At 48.0% G+C, this 15,660-nt stretch overlaps 1 protein-coding gene across 5 annotated transcripts in view; it reads right to left on the minus strand.

Annotated features, from left to right (window-relative positions):
- Window positions 1-12,004, minus strand: part of Trub1 (TruB pseudouridine synthase family member 1) — a 55,131-nt gene extending 43,127 nt beyond the window's left edge. For all 5 annotated transcript variants that reach the window (XM_040742283.1, XM_040742275.1, XM_040742271.1 and 2 more), the window contains exons 1-3: window positions 11,726-12,004; window positions 6,409-6,507; window positions 891-946 (exon numbers count right to left, since the gene is read on the minus strand). In XM_040742283.1, the coding sequence (XP_040598217.1) occupies window positions 891-946; window positions 6,409-6,507; window positions 11,726-11,975 (405 nt within the window). In that variant the 5' untranslated portion in view covers window positions 11,976-12,004. The remainder of the gene's footprint in view (window positions 1-890; window positions 947-6,408; window positions 6,508-11,725) is intronic.
- Window positions 12,005-15,660: the final 3,656 nt, after the last annotated feature.

Raw genomic sequence — 15,660 nt, forward strand, 5'->3', positions numbered from 1 at the left:
TAAATATAAAGTATTTAAAATATTTTTGGTCTAACTGTTCAATTCATAGCCTTGTATTTATGGCATTATAATGAATAGGAAACACACTTACCCATGCAATTTCTACTATTTATTTGTTTGTTTGTTTGTTTAAGTTTTTGAGACAGAGTTCTCTTGTGTAGTTCAGACTGGCTTTGAACTTGCAACAATACTTCTCTGTCAGCATCCAAGTCCTGGAATTATACTCCTGTATCACCCTATGTGGCGATTTTTTAAACTGTGGTTGAGGGATTTTAGATATTTTTGAATGTGTATGAATGGCTCATCTGCATGTTATGTATGAGCATTACGTGAGTACCAGTTGCCCTCAAAGGCCAGAAGAGGGTGCCAAATTCCCAGGAGCTGGAGTTACGGCTGGTTGTGACCATCGTATGGATGCTAGGAGCTGAACCTAGGTCCTCTAGAAAAGCAACAGACACTCTAAGGTATCTCTCAGTCCTCCGGCTTTTCTTGTTTGTTTTTATTAATGAAATTCGATGCGTAGGTCGATGTGGTGTCTGAGTGAGAGTGCCCCGTGTGCCTGACCACTTGGTCCTCAGTTTGTGAACTGTTGAGGAGAAATCAGGAGCTGTGGTCTTGTTGTGGGAGGTGTGTCACTGGGGGTGGGCTTTGAGGTTTCCACAGCCTCCTGCCATTCCCAGTGTGCTCCTTGGGTCCTGCTTATGGTTGGAGATGTGAGCTCTAGGCTGCTGCCCCAACTGCCTGTCTCCGGGTCTTTGCTTCCCTGCTAGAAGCTAACCTTTCGGGACTGTAAGCCCAATCAGAGTCTTTATAGGTCGCCTTGGTCACGGTGGCTTGTCACGGCAATAGAAAAGTAACACGGAAGAAGAAAACCATTCTGACAGACTTACCTTGGATCCCGACAACATACTGGTCAGCATTTTTGTTCCTCTTCCAATCCCAACCACTATGAAAGAAAGAAATATTATGACAAGCAATTCTGAAAACAAAGTTTCTCAAACATCTGTACATCTTGTTCATAATTCCCTGGCCTGTGTAGTGCAAGGTTGTAAAGAATATACATTTAACAGAATTTGAGGTCCCTATTAATCCAGTTAGATGATATCAGACAAGTAAGAAATTCTGAATAGGGAAAGAGAAGAAAAGAGTATCTTCCCATTCCCAAATATTAAACACAGCAGATGCCTCAACACAGCCAACTACAGGATGGAGATTCAGAGAAGCCCCAAAAGGATCCTGGGATCTTATACGGGTACCGCAACAAGACATGGTGCAATTAGTCATGTTCAAGTGGGCTGATGCAATCCTGGCAGGACTCATTACTAGACAAAGCGAAAGTCATCAGCGTAGCTAACGAACCATTAAAGATGATTAGGAGCAGGCAGCACACAATCAAGAAAAGAGAAACATGGCTAATCAGCCAACAGGGGAAAAAAAAACCAAAACACACACACACAAAAACCTACAACTGGAATGCCAGCCAGAGAACTGCTTCAAGCCAGACAGCCAACCTCAGCTGGGTGACAGTGGCTCTCATCTGTTGCAAACACTAGTTAGTGGCGTCTGACCCTCTTCACGGGGGCTGGGCTTTACTCTACCAGCAGTCAGCCACTAAGGCCGCAACCTGAGGGATTCTGCTCCCCCAGACGGGTTGGCTCTGTTGCTGCCACTAAAGGTATTTCTAACTAAATCTCTATCATTCTAATAAAACTTGAGATTCAAAGGCTAGGGTGAAAACCTGCAAGCTCAGAGAGTCAGAATAACAACTGGGTAAGTTTCTCTCTGCTGGCTTCCCGGGAACACTCCCTTCCACACTGCCCCCAACCCAAAAAAAAACCCTACACTAGGCTCCTCCCTGGCTCTTCCTGTCAGCCAGTGGCTACTCCAGCCTCTCTGAGCCCAGGTTAATTTTATTTAACTAATGCAAATATAGCGCATCTTTAGTTAACAAACGCAGCACGAACAAGTGTAACACATCTCTGCCTGGTTAAACAAGTTTCCCACAACTTATCCTCACACACCACAGCCCACCGGGGATGGCAGAGCGGATTTAATAGTTTCTTTTTTATAAAAGCAGGTAATTTTTGGTAAGGATCCCAAGTATTTACCATAAGAAAATAACGTAGCTGCACAATTCAGAACTCAGAGGAACCAAGGCAAAATGGCTGGTCAGCTGAAAAACCTCACCGTCCATATTTACAGCAGATACACTTAATTTTCACTCTGTGCTTTCCATTCATTGAGTCATTCAGTTCGTATAAGGCACAGCCATCTTTATTTCCACCTCAAACGTGAAGAAGCCGAGGCCTGCAGGGACTGAGAACGCCAGCCAGCCTCTCACAGCTCAAGACACACATAGTGTAGCTGAAGTTCAAACCAAACTGTGTGGTCTCCTCCCAGCCACCACGCCCAGCCCTGACCACTGCACACATCTGCGTTCCAGCCTTCCTTTCTCACTCCCCGCCACTTTCTGTTCCTGAAACCCTCGCTGTACCCCTGCGCAGCTCACAACAGACCTCCGTGAGGCCCAACTCCGCAGCATTCAAAGTTCAACCTTCAAAATACAGCTCAAGTCTCGACTATCCCAGGCCCCTCTGAACGCCCAGGCCCTCACTGGGATTGGCCCTTTACAGAACCATAATAGCTCAAGAACTACGATCAAAGGCCACCTGCCTCGGTAGCTCTGAAGCGCTCGGATAGTCTTCAAACGGCAGCAGCCGCTGATGCTGCTGATGAGGCAAAAACTGCACATTAGCAACAAAGACTCGTAGAACGTGGTCAGGCGCAGGTGGGTCTCCGGTTACCAGCTGCTGCCTGCGCAGTCCTGAGGGGACGGCAGAGGAGCCAACAAAGGCTTGCGTTCTCGGGGGGAAGCAGAACACAGACACGGAGAAACCGGTGCTTGAAACTGCTGCCCCAGTTCATGGGTAACGTCACATGGCGTGGGACAGCCTGTAAGCGTCACCATGGACAGAGAGCGGGGCGGCTGGGGGAGGTGGCAGGCGAGGCCAGCGCTTCCGTCAGCACAGCAAGTGGGGTGGGTTGGCAGGGACGTATGGAGAGAAGCAGTGTGGTCTTGGGACAAACCGCAGACTCTCAGACACGAGCCTCACAAGCAGGCAGGCGTGGGTGGCTTTAACTCAGCCACGTGCTGCACTGTGACCATGGCTTCCAGACAGGTGAAACTTCAAGGAGCCACTTGCGAGTCACCCAGATTAACCCTCTCATTTCACAGTAAAGGAGGAGGAGGTGAGGAACCGAGGTGCTTGGTGGAAGCCGAACATGGAGACGGCTGGGCCAGCAATGGTTGTCTAGGAAGCATAACTGCAGCCGGGACCCTGCAGGGGCTGCGAAGGCAGCTTTCATGAAGGGCTGGGGGAAGAGTCAAGGGACAACGAATTCTGCAGTTTTCCTTGGTGGTGGCTCTCCCCTCCCCCCACTCCAAGGCCTGCACTCACATTTGATCAAGCGAAATCCTATTGTGTACTTAGTGCACAGGCGCAGGACTGAGCGAGACCAGAAAGCAAAGCTCCGTCTTAGAATAGACCTGGCCAGGGAATGGAGAGACGGCGCTGTGGTTAAGAGCTCTGGCTGCGCTTCCAGAGGACCTGGGTTCAGTTCCCAGCGCCCACATGGCAGCTTATAGCCAGACATAACTCTTGACTCCAGAGGATCCAATACCCTGTTCTGGCATCACCCAGAGACACAAAATAAAAGTAAATAAAAATACGCATGAATAGGGAGCTAAGAAGAAATGCAGTTTGTAATACTTCTGGAAATATCACTGTGCTTTTATAACCTGCAAAGCTACACCTATTTGAAGTGATCATTGGAAATCTAAGTTCCTGTCTTAAGGGACTGGCGATGTTGATTGGTTTCTTCTGGTTGCTGTCACAAACTGTGCACGTGGCTTAGAGCAGCCCACAGGTCTCAGGCCAGAAATCTAAAGCAGGTACCACAGGCTACAACAGTGCTACATCAGTTTAGAGTGACCTCCGGGGACTGACATGGCTGTGCCGCTTCTGCGGTCCTAGGGGAGCAGCTAAAAGCTTCCCCAAGGGATGCCTGGCCTTTTCCAGCTCCTGGAGGCTGCTCACTCTTGGGTTGTGGTCCCTTCTCTCTTGGAAGCCAGCGATCGCATCGCGGCAGCCTCCACGGTCATGTCCTGACCTCCTCTGTGCCTCATCTACTTCTGAAGATATTCACTGGGCTTACCTGGAAAGTCCAGGGAAGTCTCATTGAGTCATCTGACCAGCTACATCAACTCTGACTGACCCCCACCCCGTGACCTGACCTAACAGGCTCAAGGGTCCTAAAGGTGAAGGTGATATAACCCCAGGCCAACAGCTCTTACATTAGCTCATGTTGCAAGCTCTCCTGCAATAACACTATTTTTCTTTCCCATTTACTTTTCACCTTAGATCTTGAGTCTGTACCACAAAGAACAGATTCTAAAGCGCATAAAGTGCTTCCCAGGAAGATGGCAGATTAAAAGCTGTCCCCTGTGATGTGTAGCAAGAACAGAGTCCGATGGGGAGGATGGGAAAGTCAGAGAGAAAGGGAGAAAGAACACAGGAAAGTCACAACGGGAAGAAGGGAATGACAGGACAGCAGAGTGACTCAGTGGGGGGGGGGAGGGGGGGGAGACACCAACCATTATCCCCTCCAGCCTCACTCTCCCTGGTAGGGAAGAAGAGGCCTGATCTAAAGGAAACAACAGCACACACACACCACAGAAAAACATAACTCCAGCATCAGTCACAGGAAAAACCAGGTCTACATGTTCACAGGAACCCCTCCCCAGGGCAGACTCTGACTTTAGATGGCCCTGAAGGAAGCCCTCTGATGGCTTGCTTGTGTTTACTCTTTCAAAAAAGCTTTTACAGGGCCAGTATGGTGGTGTACGCCTTTAATCCCAGCACTCAGGGAGCAAAGGCAGGTGGATTAAATCACGTCAAGTATTGCATAGAGGGATAGAGGTTTGTTCTAGTACTTGGAGATGGAGATCACAGGAGGCCCGATATATGCATTCCTGTGCCTAAGGTGCAATCTCAGGAAGTTTTAAATACACCAGACCCTATGGATGTACATCTTAACAGCCCGTAAAGGTAAGACTCTGAACCTCTACCAGAGTTCTAAAACAAGACAATTAAAAGGACAGATGATTTTCCTCCTCTCGATCAAGTTTTCTTCCACAAGCAATTAAACCTATAAACCTCTGTGAAAAACAAATGGCTTCCCCTCAAGAATTATCAGGTTTACTTTCTAAATACAACTGATCTGAGATTATATTAGATACACCAATACCCCCAAAGCTGTACAATACCTTGTGAGTAGCCCCACAACTATCCCATGCCCAAAGACTAATATATAGCTAGGATCTATTATTTATAGTGTATTTATGACTTAGTGGGATTTCCTGACATAGTAAATCCCCAGTCCGGCTTCCTCATCCTCTCCCTCCCGCTTAGGGGACACACGGGCGTGCTCTTTCAACAATGTTGAAATGCAGCATCAATATACGATGCTTCTCTCAGGAAACATGTCAGGAACAGTACCCAATGCTTTATTTGGCATTGGGAAATGGTCACCCAGGCCTGTGTGGTAGCCTAGAATTCTAGATTCCTAGACGGAAGCAGAAGCCCACAGAGTCACACAGCAAACCATGTTATGACATAGGAAAGGCAGGAAATAGTCCCCAAAATCCAGGTCCACAGACGGCAGCCACACCCACACCTTTCCACATACATGGTGTTAACTGTCCTCCTCAGATTCAACCCTCTGCTCAAAGCCCCGTGCACACGTAGAAGAGAATGGCGCTGTGTACTGGGTGCTGGGTGGTGCTGTGTACTGGGTGCTGCTGAGTGGTGCTGGGTGCTGGGTGGTGCTGTGTACTGGGTACTGCTGAGTGGTGCTGGGTGCTGGGTGGTGCTGTGTACTGGGTACTGCTGAGTGGTGCTGGGTGCTGGGTGGTGCTGTGTACTGGGTACTGCTGAGTGGTGCTGGGTGCTGGGTGGTGCTGTGTACTGGGTACTGCTGAGTGGTGCTGGGTGCTGGGTGGTGCTGTGTACTGGGTACTGCTGAGTGGTGCTGGGTGCTGGGTGGTGCTGTGTACTGGGTGCTGCTGGGTGGTGCTGGGTGCTGGGTGGTGCTTTGTACTGGGTGCTGCTGGGTGGTGCTGGGTGGTGCTTTGTACTGGGTGCTGCTGGGTGGTGCTGGGTGGTGCTGTGTACTGGGCGCTGTGGCTTTACCACTCAAGGGCTTCCTAGAAGGAGCACTGTGCGTACAGTGCAACTAGGACCTCCCAGGGTGTGCTGAGGAGCCAGGGTTTCAGACAATTTCATCTGCTTCCGACTAGCGTTCCTGGTACTAAAGGAGAGTGCTATCAGGCTTCCTTCGCGTCCTTACCCAGAACACCTTGGGCGGCGCTGTCCAGCGTCCCTCCATGTCCAATTTTCAGGGTCTGCCTTTGCCTCTTGTTCCATTCCGGGGAAGGCATTCCAGCTTCTACGAGAGTGATGGGGATGAAGAGAGTGATTACCAAGACACGTCAGGAGGAATATGGACACAACGACCCACTCAAGATCAAGACAGTGCAGGTGTCAGCCGACAGCCACTTAACTGGTAAAAAGCAGACTTTAAAACGTACGGCCGGCTCAGTGGGGCCAGGGTGGTCTACGTAGTGAGTCCCAGGCTGGCCCTGTCTCAGAAATCAAAACAACGAAGACTGCGTAGCCAGGCCAGAGAATAGCTCAGCTGGTACAGTCCTCGTCACTCGAGCTTAAGACCTGACCTCAAACTCAGGACCCACATGAAAGAAAAAACTGGGTGTAGTGACGTGAATTTATAATCGCGGAGCTTGGCAAGGGGAAGCAGGCAGGTCTCTGAGGCTTGAAGACATCCACGGCTCAAACAAGGTGGACGGTGCCTGGGCAGGCCCTCTGGCCTCCACACACATGCATCAACACCCACACACATAAATGTACACAAAAGAACAGTATTTCAAAGTTAGTCAACTAGAAACTAGGAAAAGAAAAACAATTCTTATTTGTTTGTGTATGGACGTTTTGGTTGGATGTGTATCTGTGTACAATATACATGCAGTGCCCAAGGAGGCCAGAAGGGGGCATCAGAGCCCCCCCCAACTAGAGTTACAGAAGGAACTGAGACCCCAGTGGGCACTGGGAATCTGTGTTCTCTGGAAGAGCGGCCAGTGTTCATATCTGCACAGGCATCTTTGCAGCCCTGAGGAAAACAGTTTCGAGTGAGTCAATATTTAATTCTAGCAATGCCCCTACAGCTGGAAAATGGCATGGTTCGGCACACGCAGCTAGTTTTAAAGGTCCTCAGATAACGTCTCTAGACATCTTCAGTTTCCTCCGCCCTCCCAGGGTGCTTCCCAACTCTGAAAGCATCTCACGCAGGGCTACTTCTCCCTACACTCGGTTCTCGAGCTGGTTCCACTTGCTGCCCTCATGAGCCAAACTTTCAGTTCATTAAAGAAACAGATCTCAACAAGAGGGTAAGGGGCGATTACATGACAGCTAAGCTGCCCCTTGACCTCCGAAGGATATTTTTTCTTTATTATTGAAAATGGATTCTTCTCTCATAAAATACATCTTGACCAGCTTCCCCTCCCTCCGCCCCTCCCGGCCTCCCCTCTCCCCCAGATCCACTCTCCCTCCATTTCCCTTCAGAAAAGAGCAGGCCTACAAGAGAAAACATCCAAACATGAAAAAAAAACACAAGATACGATCAGACAAGGCAAAGGCCCTCATATCAGGGCAATCCAACAGGAGGAAAAGAGTCCCAAGGGGCAGGCAAAAGAGTCAGAGACACACCCGCTCTCCCACTGTTAGGAATCCTACAGCAACACTGTGCTAGCAGCCATAACACACAGAGGACCTGGGGACCCCTGCATTTACTAACAAGAAAAGAACTAAGGGGTCCAGCCCAGATCATCTCACATTCCCATCATTATGAAAGCTGTCATCCCTGTTCTCTGTCTCTCGTCGTTATGACAACTGTCATCCCTGTTCCCTGTCTCTCGTCGTTATGACAACTGTCATCCCTGTTCCCTGTCTCTTGTCGTCATGACAACTGTCATCCCTGTACTCCATCCCTCTGCCCATCAGGCCTACTTTGTAGCCACTGACAGCAGGAGACAGAAAACGTGACATGAAATGAAAAGAGAGCACAGGGCAGAGACAAGAGGAAAGCCAGCCAGCGGAAGTGGAGAAGACAGACTGAACACCCAAGAGGGGTGTGCTGGGCCACCCCGCCTCACGGCATGGCCATCCCACTGGTTCAGGATCTGAGGTCAGGCACACCGTCCTAGTGTCCCTCAGACAGGGCATCGCCACCCTTGGAGGGGCACGGCTGAAGCAACGCGAGCCGCTCAGACAGTGGTGCTCAACCTGTGGGTCACGACCCTTTCACGGGGGACCGAATCAGACATCCTGCATGTCAGATACTCACATTATGATTCATAAAGGTAGCAAAATTACAGTTATGAAGTAGCAATGGAAATAATGTTATGGTTGGGGTCCCCACAACATGAGGAACTGTATTAAAGGGTCGCAGCATTGGGAAGGTTAAGAACCACAGAACAGATATCAGGCCTGGATTTCCAATGCATCGTGGATCTGTCAGTGAATTTACCAAAATACATTAGGGAATCCTGATATGTCTCACAGTATAAACATCTCATAAATCCAATCATCTTTTCTGAGCCCAAATTTATCGCTAATGTATACACACTAGTTAAATTTTGTCCACTCTTCTGAACCAATTATTCAGATGAGTGTTTATGGAAGACCACTGATGGTCCTTTCTTGTGGTGATACATTATTTATGATTTAATAAAGATTGCCTTGAAGGACCAGAAAGCAAAGCCAGCCACACTAGTTAGCTGTAGAAGCTAGGCAGTGGTGGCACACATTTTCAACCCCAGGACTCAGGAGACAGGCAGTTGGATCTCTCTGGGTTCCACACTGGCCTACACAAGAGTGAAGAGTAATAGAGTTCACACCTTTGATCCCAGCACTAAAGGAAGCAGAGATGGGAGGATATGGGTGGGTGGAGAAAGGAAGATGAGGAGGAGACAGGAACGGAGAGCTTTTGCCCCTGAGGATTTGTGGAGACAGGACTGCCATTCAGCCTGGTAAAGGTGAGATTACTAGCTTGGCTGCTTTGCTTCTCTGGTCTTCAGCTTGAAGCTTGAACGCCAGCTTTAGTCTCTGGGTCTTTTATGTTTCGTGTTACACTTTCCAACTACAAAGAAACCTAGTATGCTTCAGGCCTTGGAAGATTCAAAGTTACAGAAGAGAAGGGACCCTACAGGGGCAGAAATCACTGTGAGGACAGGCAAAGGATGTTAACCGTGGCTGCTGATTGTGAGAGAACCGGCGCTTATCAAACCTGGACAGGACAGAATGTGCTATAGTCAAGCATCTTGCAAGGTGATTCTGATTGGGGAAGGGGGGGTCGGAGGGGCAGGTCAGGGTGGTGTTTGGATGACATTCAGGAAGTGATTTAAGCTAATATGGACACAGAGCAACCCAATCACAAGCACTATAGACAAGGGTACCAGCACCCAGCAACAGCCTTGACATCATCAGTCCCATCCCTGAGTTCAATATCCCGACAGGAAATGGAGTGTAGAGAAAACTCAGAGTTCTACCGTCAAGGACGTAATAAAATACCTTCACAAAAGGTAACTAAGAGTTTATTTGGCTCATAACTCCGGCTTACGGTCTGTCATCGCAGAGCTCGAGACGACTGGTCACATCACATCCAGTCACGGTGAAAATGAAGGCAAGCATGCGTCATGATCACCTAACGTGCACTCAAGTCAGTGCCTCCACTCTTACAAGGATCAAGACGCCCTGTCTAGGGGATGGTGCCACCCACAGCAGTCTGGGTCTTCCTGTGAGTGAACTCATCTAAACAATCCCTCACAGGCATGCCCATGCACCAACCCTGTACAGACAATCCCTCTTCCCTCACTGGAATTCTCTTCCCAGGAAATTCTAGGTCGTTTTGAGCTGGCAACCAAAGTTAACCATCACACTTAACAAATGAGCGGGTGTAGCACCAGGATTTAAGCATCTGGAAGCATGCGCCAATTAGACAATAAGCATCTGAATTTTCATCTTACCCGTTAAATAAACAGCAAAATTCCTATTAGAATAGTTTGATTCCATGTCTAAAGGACAATTTAAAATCAGTTACGGAGGGACACACTTGTGAGTTTCACATTCAGGAACTGAGGCAGGAGGATCACTGTGAGTTCCAGAAGACCCTTGATTACATAGTGAGTTCAAGGCAAGCCTATCTCAAAACAAACAAACAAAAGACAGTCTTCCAGGGACACTGAACAATGGAAGAAGTTTCTGAACTGGTACCAAGACAAACTAGGCCTAAATTACTTACATTCTTTTTTCATTTTTTCTTTTTTAATGACTAAAGCCTGCAGAAATCACAAGACTTCAAGCACAGTCAAGGGAAGAGACAGCCACTGTTCATCTCCAGGTCTCTGCAGGACAGCAAAGACGCGGCTTTACCATGAGAATCAAGGAAAACCAGGACTGGAACTGGGGTTGCTCATAGGGTAGCGTGCTTGCCATGCAATCAGGAGGACTGGAGTCTGGATCGCCAGCAATCACAAGAGCACCACATGGCACTGAAGCGGGGGTTCCCATGCTGGGGAGCAGGGGCTGCTTGTTCTCTGGAGCAAGCTGAGTAGCTAGACTTGCCTAATTGGCAAGCTCTGGGTTCAAGAGAGCTACTATGCCTCAACATACAAAATGGAAACCCTTCTGTGAAGATGGCCATCATCACCTCTGACACATACACATACACATACACACACACACACACACACACACACACACACACACACACACACAGGAACACACCCATGCACACTGCATACAAATACACATGCAAAACAAAACAGAGGTTTTGTTTGCTGTTTGTTCTTAACGCCACAGTTTTAAGTTTAGCTGATCTACTGAGATGATGAACTATGTTTTTCTGACATTTTCCTGACTTCTATTTTAATGTTCCCCAAAACACACTCCACAGAGCACTACGGAGTACTTACCCTAGCTCTGGAGCGATTGCTTAAGAGTGCCATTACCCAAAAATTCCCCAGATCTTCAGAATCACCGCCTCTGCAAATGTTAGGAACCTGTGTTTGACTAAGGGACGAAGTCTCGAGCCCACTAAGTCCCAGCTAACTCGGTCTGTGTGCTTTTCAAAACTATTTTAAATTTGCAACTTGGTGGGGGGGGGTGGCACAAAGCTGGAGTTTCCTTTGGTGGAACTCATCCACAGGGCCAAACAAAAGCCCCGGGAGGGTTCAAACTACAGAAAACGGGGCTGCAAACATCAGGGTGGAAACTCGTGTGTGCAAGTTGGCTCCCATTCTACACACACTCATGCATGCACACACACACACTCATGCACACATTCATGCACACACATACACACATGCATGCACACACTGCCCGTGAGAAGCTTGCGTGAGCCTGCGCTTGGGATTAAACGCAACCCGAGATGCCCTGGGTTGCAAGTGCAGAGTTAATTCAACTCCACGGTCGCTCTTTTTCTCCCCCTTCCCCCTCTCTTGAGCCCTGAGCGCGCAAATGAAGTCAGTAAATGGATAAACACTAACATAAAGCTTAAATCCCAGGGCGGGCCCCTGCCCCAGCTGCGGTACCTGCCAGCAGCCTCTCTTTCAGCCGGTTCAGCAGCTCGGCTGAAGTGGGCCCTTTGGGCTTGTGCACGGCGAAGACGCCGCTGAGCGACAGCAGCTTCGCAGCCAGGGCGGCCTTGGAGACCTGGGCTTGCGATCCGGTCGGGGCCGCCACCGCTGCGGCTGCAGCTACAGGAGTCGCGGCTGTCCCTGCAGCGTCTGCGGCTGAGTCTGCAGTCAGAGATGACACCACCTGGGTCACAGCAGCTGCCATGCTTTCACAGCCTGCACCCACTACCGGGAGGCGCGCACAGATGACGCAGCTCCCTCGGCGCGCTCTGCCGCCAAGCCTTCTGGGAATTGTAGTCCACGGCCACTGCGTGCTGGCTAAAGGCTTTTTAAGGCTTCTCGGGTCTTAAGGAATCTCACTGCTACTGGAGCGCTCTAGGTTTCCCTAGGCAGGGGCACAAGCGAGTTGCCATTGTTAACTGTCCAACACAAACACCAAATGTGTGAATTTTAGGTGAAGGACTCACTTCCTGTCCTCCTGGGCATCCTTCTATAACTAAAAGAACCGCCCCCCCCATGCCTACCGTCATATATTTATGAACTATATATAATATAGTTTTCTCTTGGATTTGCCATTTAGAGTGAAAACCATCTGAATATATGCTTGGCCACGGCAAGGTACCTACGGGCCTCATTGTGTATCACAGATGCCTCACACATTAGTGAGTGCTAAAATAGATATCTGGGAATGAATAAATGAATCATAGCTATTCGAAGACCCCAAAGAAACTTACAGGCCACTCCAGTAACAAGTCTTTTTTTCTGTCCCACCAGAAACCTCCCAAATAATGACATGGAAACTTACTAATTATGAAAAGCTCGGCCAATAGCTTAGGCTTGTTCCTAACCAGCTCTTACAACTTAAATTAACTCATCTATGTTAATCTATGTTCCATCACGTGGCATTACCTCTCTGCCATCCTGCACCTCCCTCCCGTTTCCTCTCCCTGTCTCCTGGCTTCTTCTGCATGCCTAGATTCCTCCTCCTCTTCCCTTCTGTCCCCGGAAATCCCGCCTATACCTCCTGACTAGTCATTGGCCGTTCAACTTTTTTACTACACCTATCACAGCAATACTTCTTCACATGGTGTACAAATTCCCCACAACAAATCCTATGAGCTTATTTTGATAACTGCAACTCTTGACAATTCCAAGATTTAAAAAAAAATATTCTTTTGGGGTTTCCATTTCTTTGTAGACACTGGTTGTATATCAAAAACTATAGTTAGGCAGGGTATAATGGTGCATGTCTTTAACCCAAGTATTTAGGAGGCAGACAGGTGAATTTTTGTGAGTTCCAGGCCAACCAGGGTTATATAGAGAGACCCTATCTCAGAAAACAAAAACAAAAACAAAAAAACCCTTTGATTTAAGCTGATAAAAGTAAACTCTTTGCAGATGGGACATCACATCTTCTCTCTAGAAGTGTTTCAATCCAGCAACAACAACAAAAAAATCACAAGCGCTGCTTTGATCCCAGAATAAGTCAAAAGAGAGGGGGAAATGACTTTACTCCTGTACTTATGGTGGGATAGCTAAATTTGTCTCCAATGTTTTCCCACTTTTCCTTATAGCTGTTCCTTCTTGTGGTCTCCTAGGATAATACCTTGTCCTAGGGAAGCTGCCTAGGTGACCCCACTCAGGGGATCCCATCTGCATTTTTTCCCATTCCTGCAAACAAACATATGTCAAAACAATGGTTTCAAACACAGCATCCTCAACATTTGAATCACCAAGCTCCAGTTTTCCGAGGTAACCAACATCTTACACACTAGGCAAGCCTTGGACCCACAGGTCATTTTATTTAACATTTTCTGTAGGTGGGAGTGACGGGAGGGGAAACTGATAGGGGCGTAATGACAAGAGAAAAATAAATAAAAAATAAAAAAACAAAAAGGCTCTACCTGGAGGTGTTGGCACACACTTTAACCCCAGCACTCAGAAGGCAGAGGCAGGAGGATCTTTGTGTGTTACAGACCAGCCTGGTTTACCAAGGGAGTTCCAGGACAGTCAGGGATAAGCAGTGAGACACTGTTTGTGGTAAGGATGAGATGTCACCCACAGGCTCAGATGTTTGACTACTTGGTCCTCAGTTGGTGCTGTGTGGGTAAGTTTAGGCAGTGCGGTCATGCTGGGGGGAGTATGTCACTGGGGGACAGGCTTTGAGATTAAAATCCTTGTGTCATCCCCAGTTTTCTCTCCAATTCCTGCTTTTGGTTCAAAACATGAACCCCAGAACCTTGATCCGGCCCACTGTTTGCTACCTTGCTTACCTGTCCTGACAGACCCTTAACCCTCTAGAACCATAAGCCCAAATAAACTCTTTCTTCTACGCATTGCCTTGGTCATGTGTGTTGCCACAGCAAGAGAAAAAATAAACTAATACACCTCGCCTGAAAATAATATTAATACAGATTGAAGTCTCTAACATTCTAAATAAATTGACTTGCTGCCCTCAACTATTCATGTGTCACCAAAGGGTGTTTATGGGCAAGACTCAAAAAAACAAATCAACCAGATCTAAACATAGCGCTGGGTCCCCCCACCCATGGGTCCTGGGCCTCTGCTGTGACACACAGACCTGGGGAAGCCTTTGTTCCCAGAGGCATCCATACATACTCTTCTCTGGAGACACAGGCAGCAGCACACAGAGGCCAGTTTGAGGCCTCACAATCTGAATGTCCAAACCAAGACAGGGAAAGGTATTCCTGACTTTAGGAAGACAGAGCTGCGGGCCCATATATGCATCGCAGACACGGGAAAGGCACCGTGTCTAGAAGTTCAGAGAAGAGCCAGATGTGTCTGTCTGTACCATCTGTTCCTGATTTCCACCGTGGAATTAAAAGGGGGCTGGAGAACTTTTTTAAAATTTTGTCCCTGCCCATGCCATTGGGGAAGAAAATGCCAAGAAAATTAAAGAAATCGCTTGGGTTCACAGGGATTCTGTGCCGTGGACCTAGGGAATTAAAGAACATTTAGGTGCACTTTCTAAAGTGTAAATATGTGTCAAGTCTTGATGTTGACTGTACATCCCTTTTGCAATCCGGAAAAATAATTGCAATAAATAAAACTTAAAATTGAGCAAAGAATGTTCTTATCTTTGAAAAGAAAAGACCTGTGACAAAAGGAACATCACAGACACATAAAAGCAAGGCCAAAATAAAGCTGACATCCAATGACCTGGGAACAGAAGAAATCCCACATACATTCAAAGAAAACCAAAGGAACTTTTTAAATAATAGATCGAGAAAGAGATAGATGTACAGGTTAAGGCCAAAAGATAAAGATGATGAATGACAAGTGTTCAAGAAACAGGAAGGACAGGAGAGAGAAAATGTCCTCAAGAGTGAAAGGAAACTCTCCTGGTTCTAACTGAGGTTAGCACTCTGGTCTAGAGAATTATATCCTGGGGATGGAGGCCTACAGGAGCTCATGAGACAGACAGTTAAAGGATACAGGCTTTGGTTGGATATATATTATATGCTGACACTTAGTTTTTCCCTGGAATGTTTGTGACAGTTCTCAGGAAAATAACTTGATAGCACCACTGCCCTGCCAAGGAGATGCTGTGTGATTTTTTTCCATGGGGAGATGTGGCATGGATACCAGAGATAGGGCATGGATACCAGAGCCCCAAACTGGTTCTACCCAAGTTGAGCTTGGTGAGCCAGTGAGTTTATTAGTGTGGGTGACTCAAAGGCAGTTGTATTGCTAGAAAGTTCACCCGAGTGTGGGCCAGGATTCATGAAACTGCATCTTGGAGCTCCCTGCACAACTTGCAGGGATCTGTACTTCACAGAGAAGGGGGGGAAAGGGAAGGGGAGAGGGAGAGGGAGGGAGAGGGAGAGGGAGGGAGAGAGGGAGGGGGAGAAGGAGGGGAGGGAGGAAGA

This window comes from Mesocricetus auratus, unplaced genomic scaffold (assembly GCF_017639785.1).
Source record: "Mesocricetus auratus isolate SY011 unplaced genomic scaffold, BCM_Maur_2.0 Super-Scaffold_4256, whole genome shotgun sequence".
Taxonomy (NCBI): domain Eukaryota; kingdom Metazoa; phylum Chordata; class Mammalia; order Rodentia; family Cricetidae; genus Mesocricetus; species Mesocricetus auratus.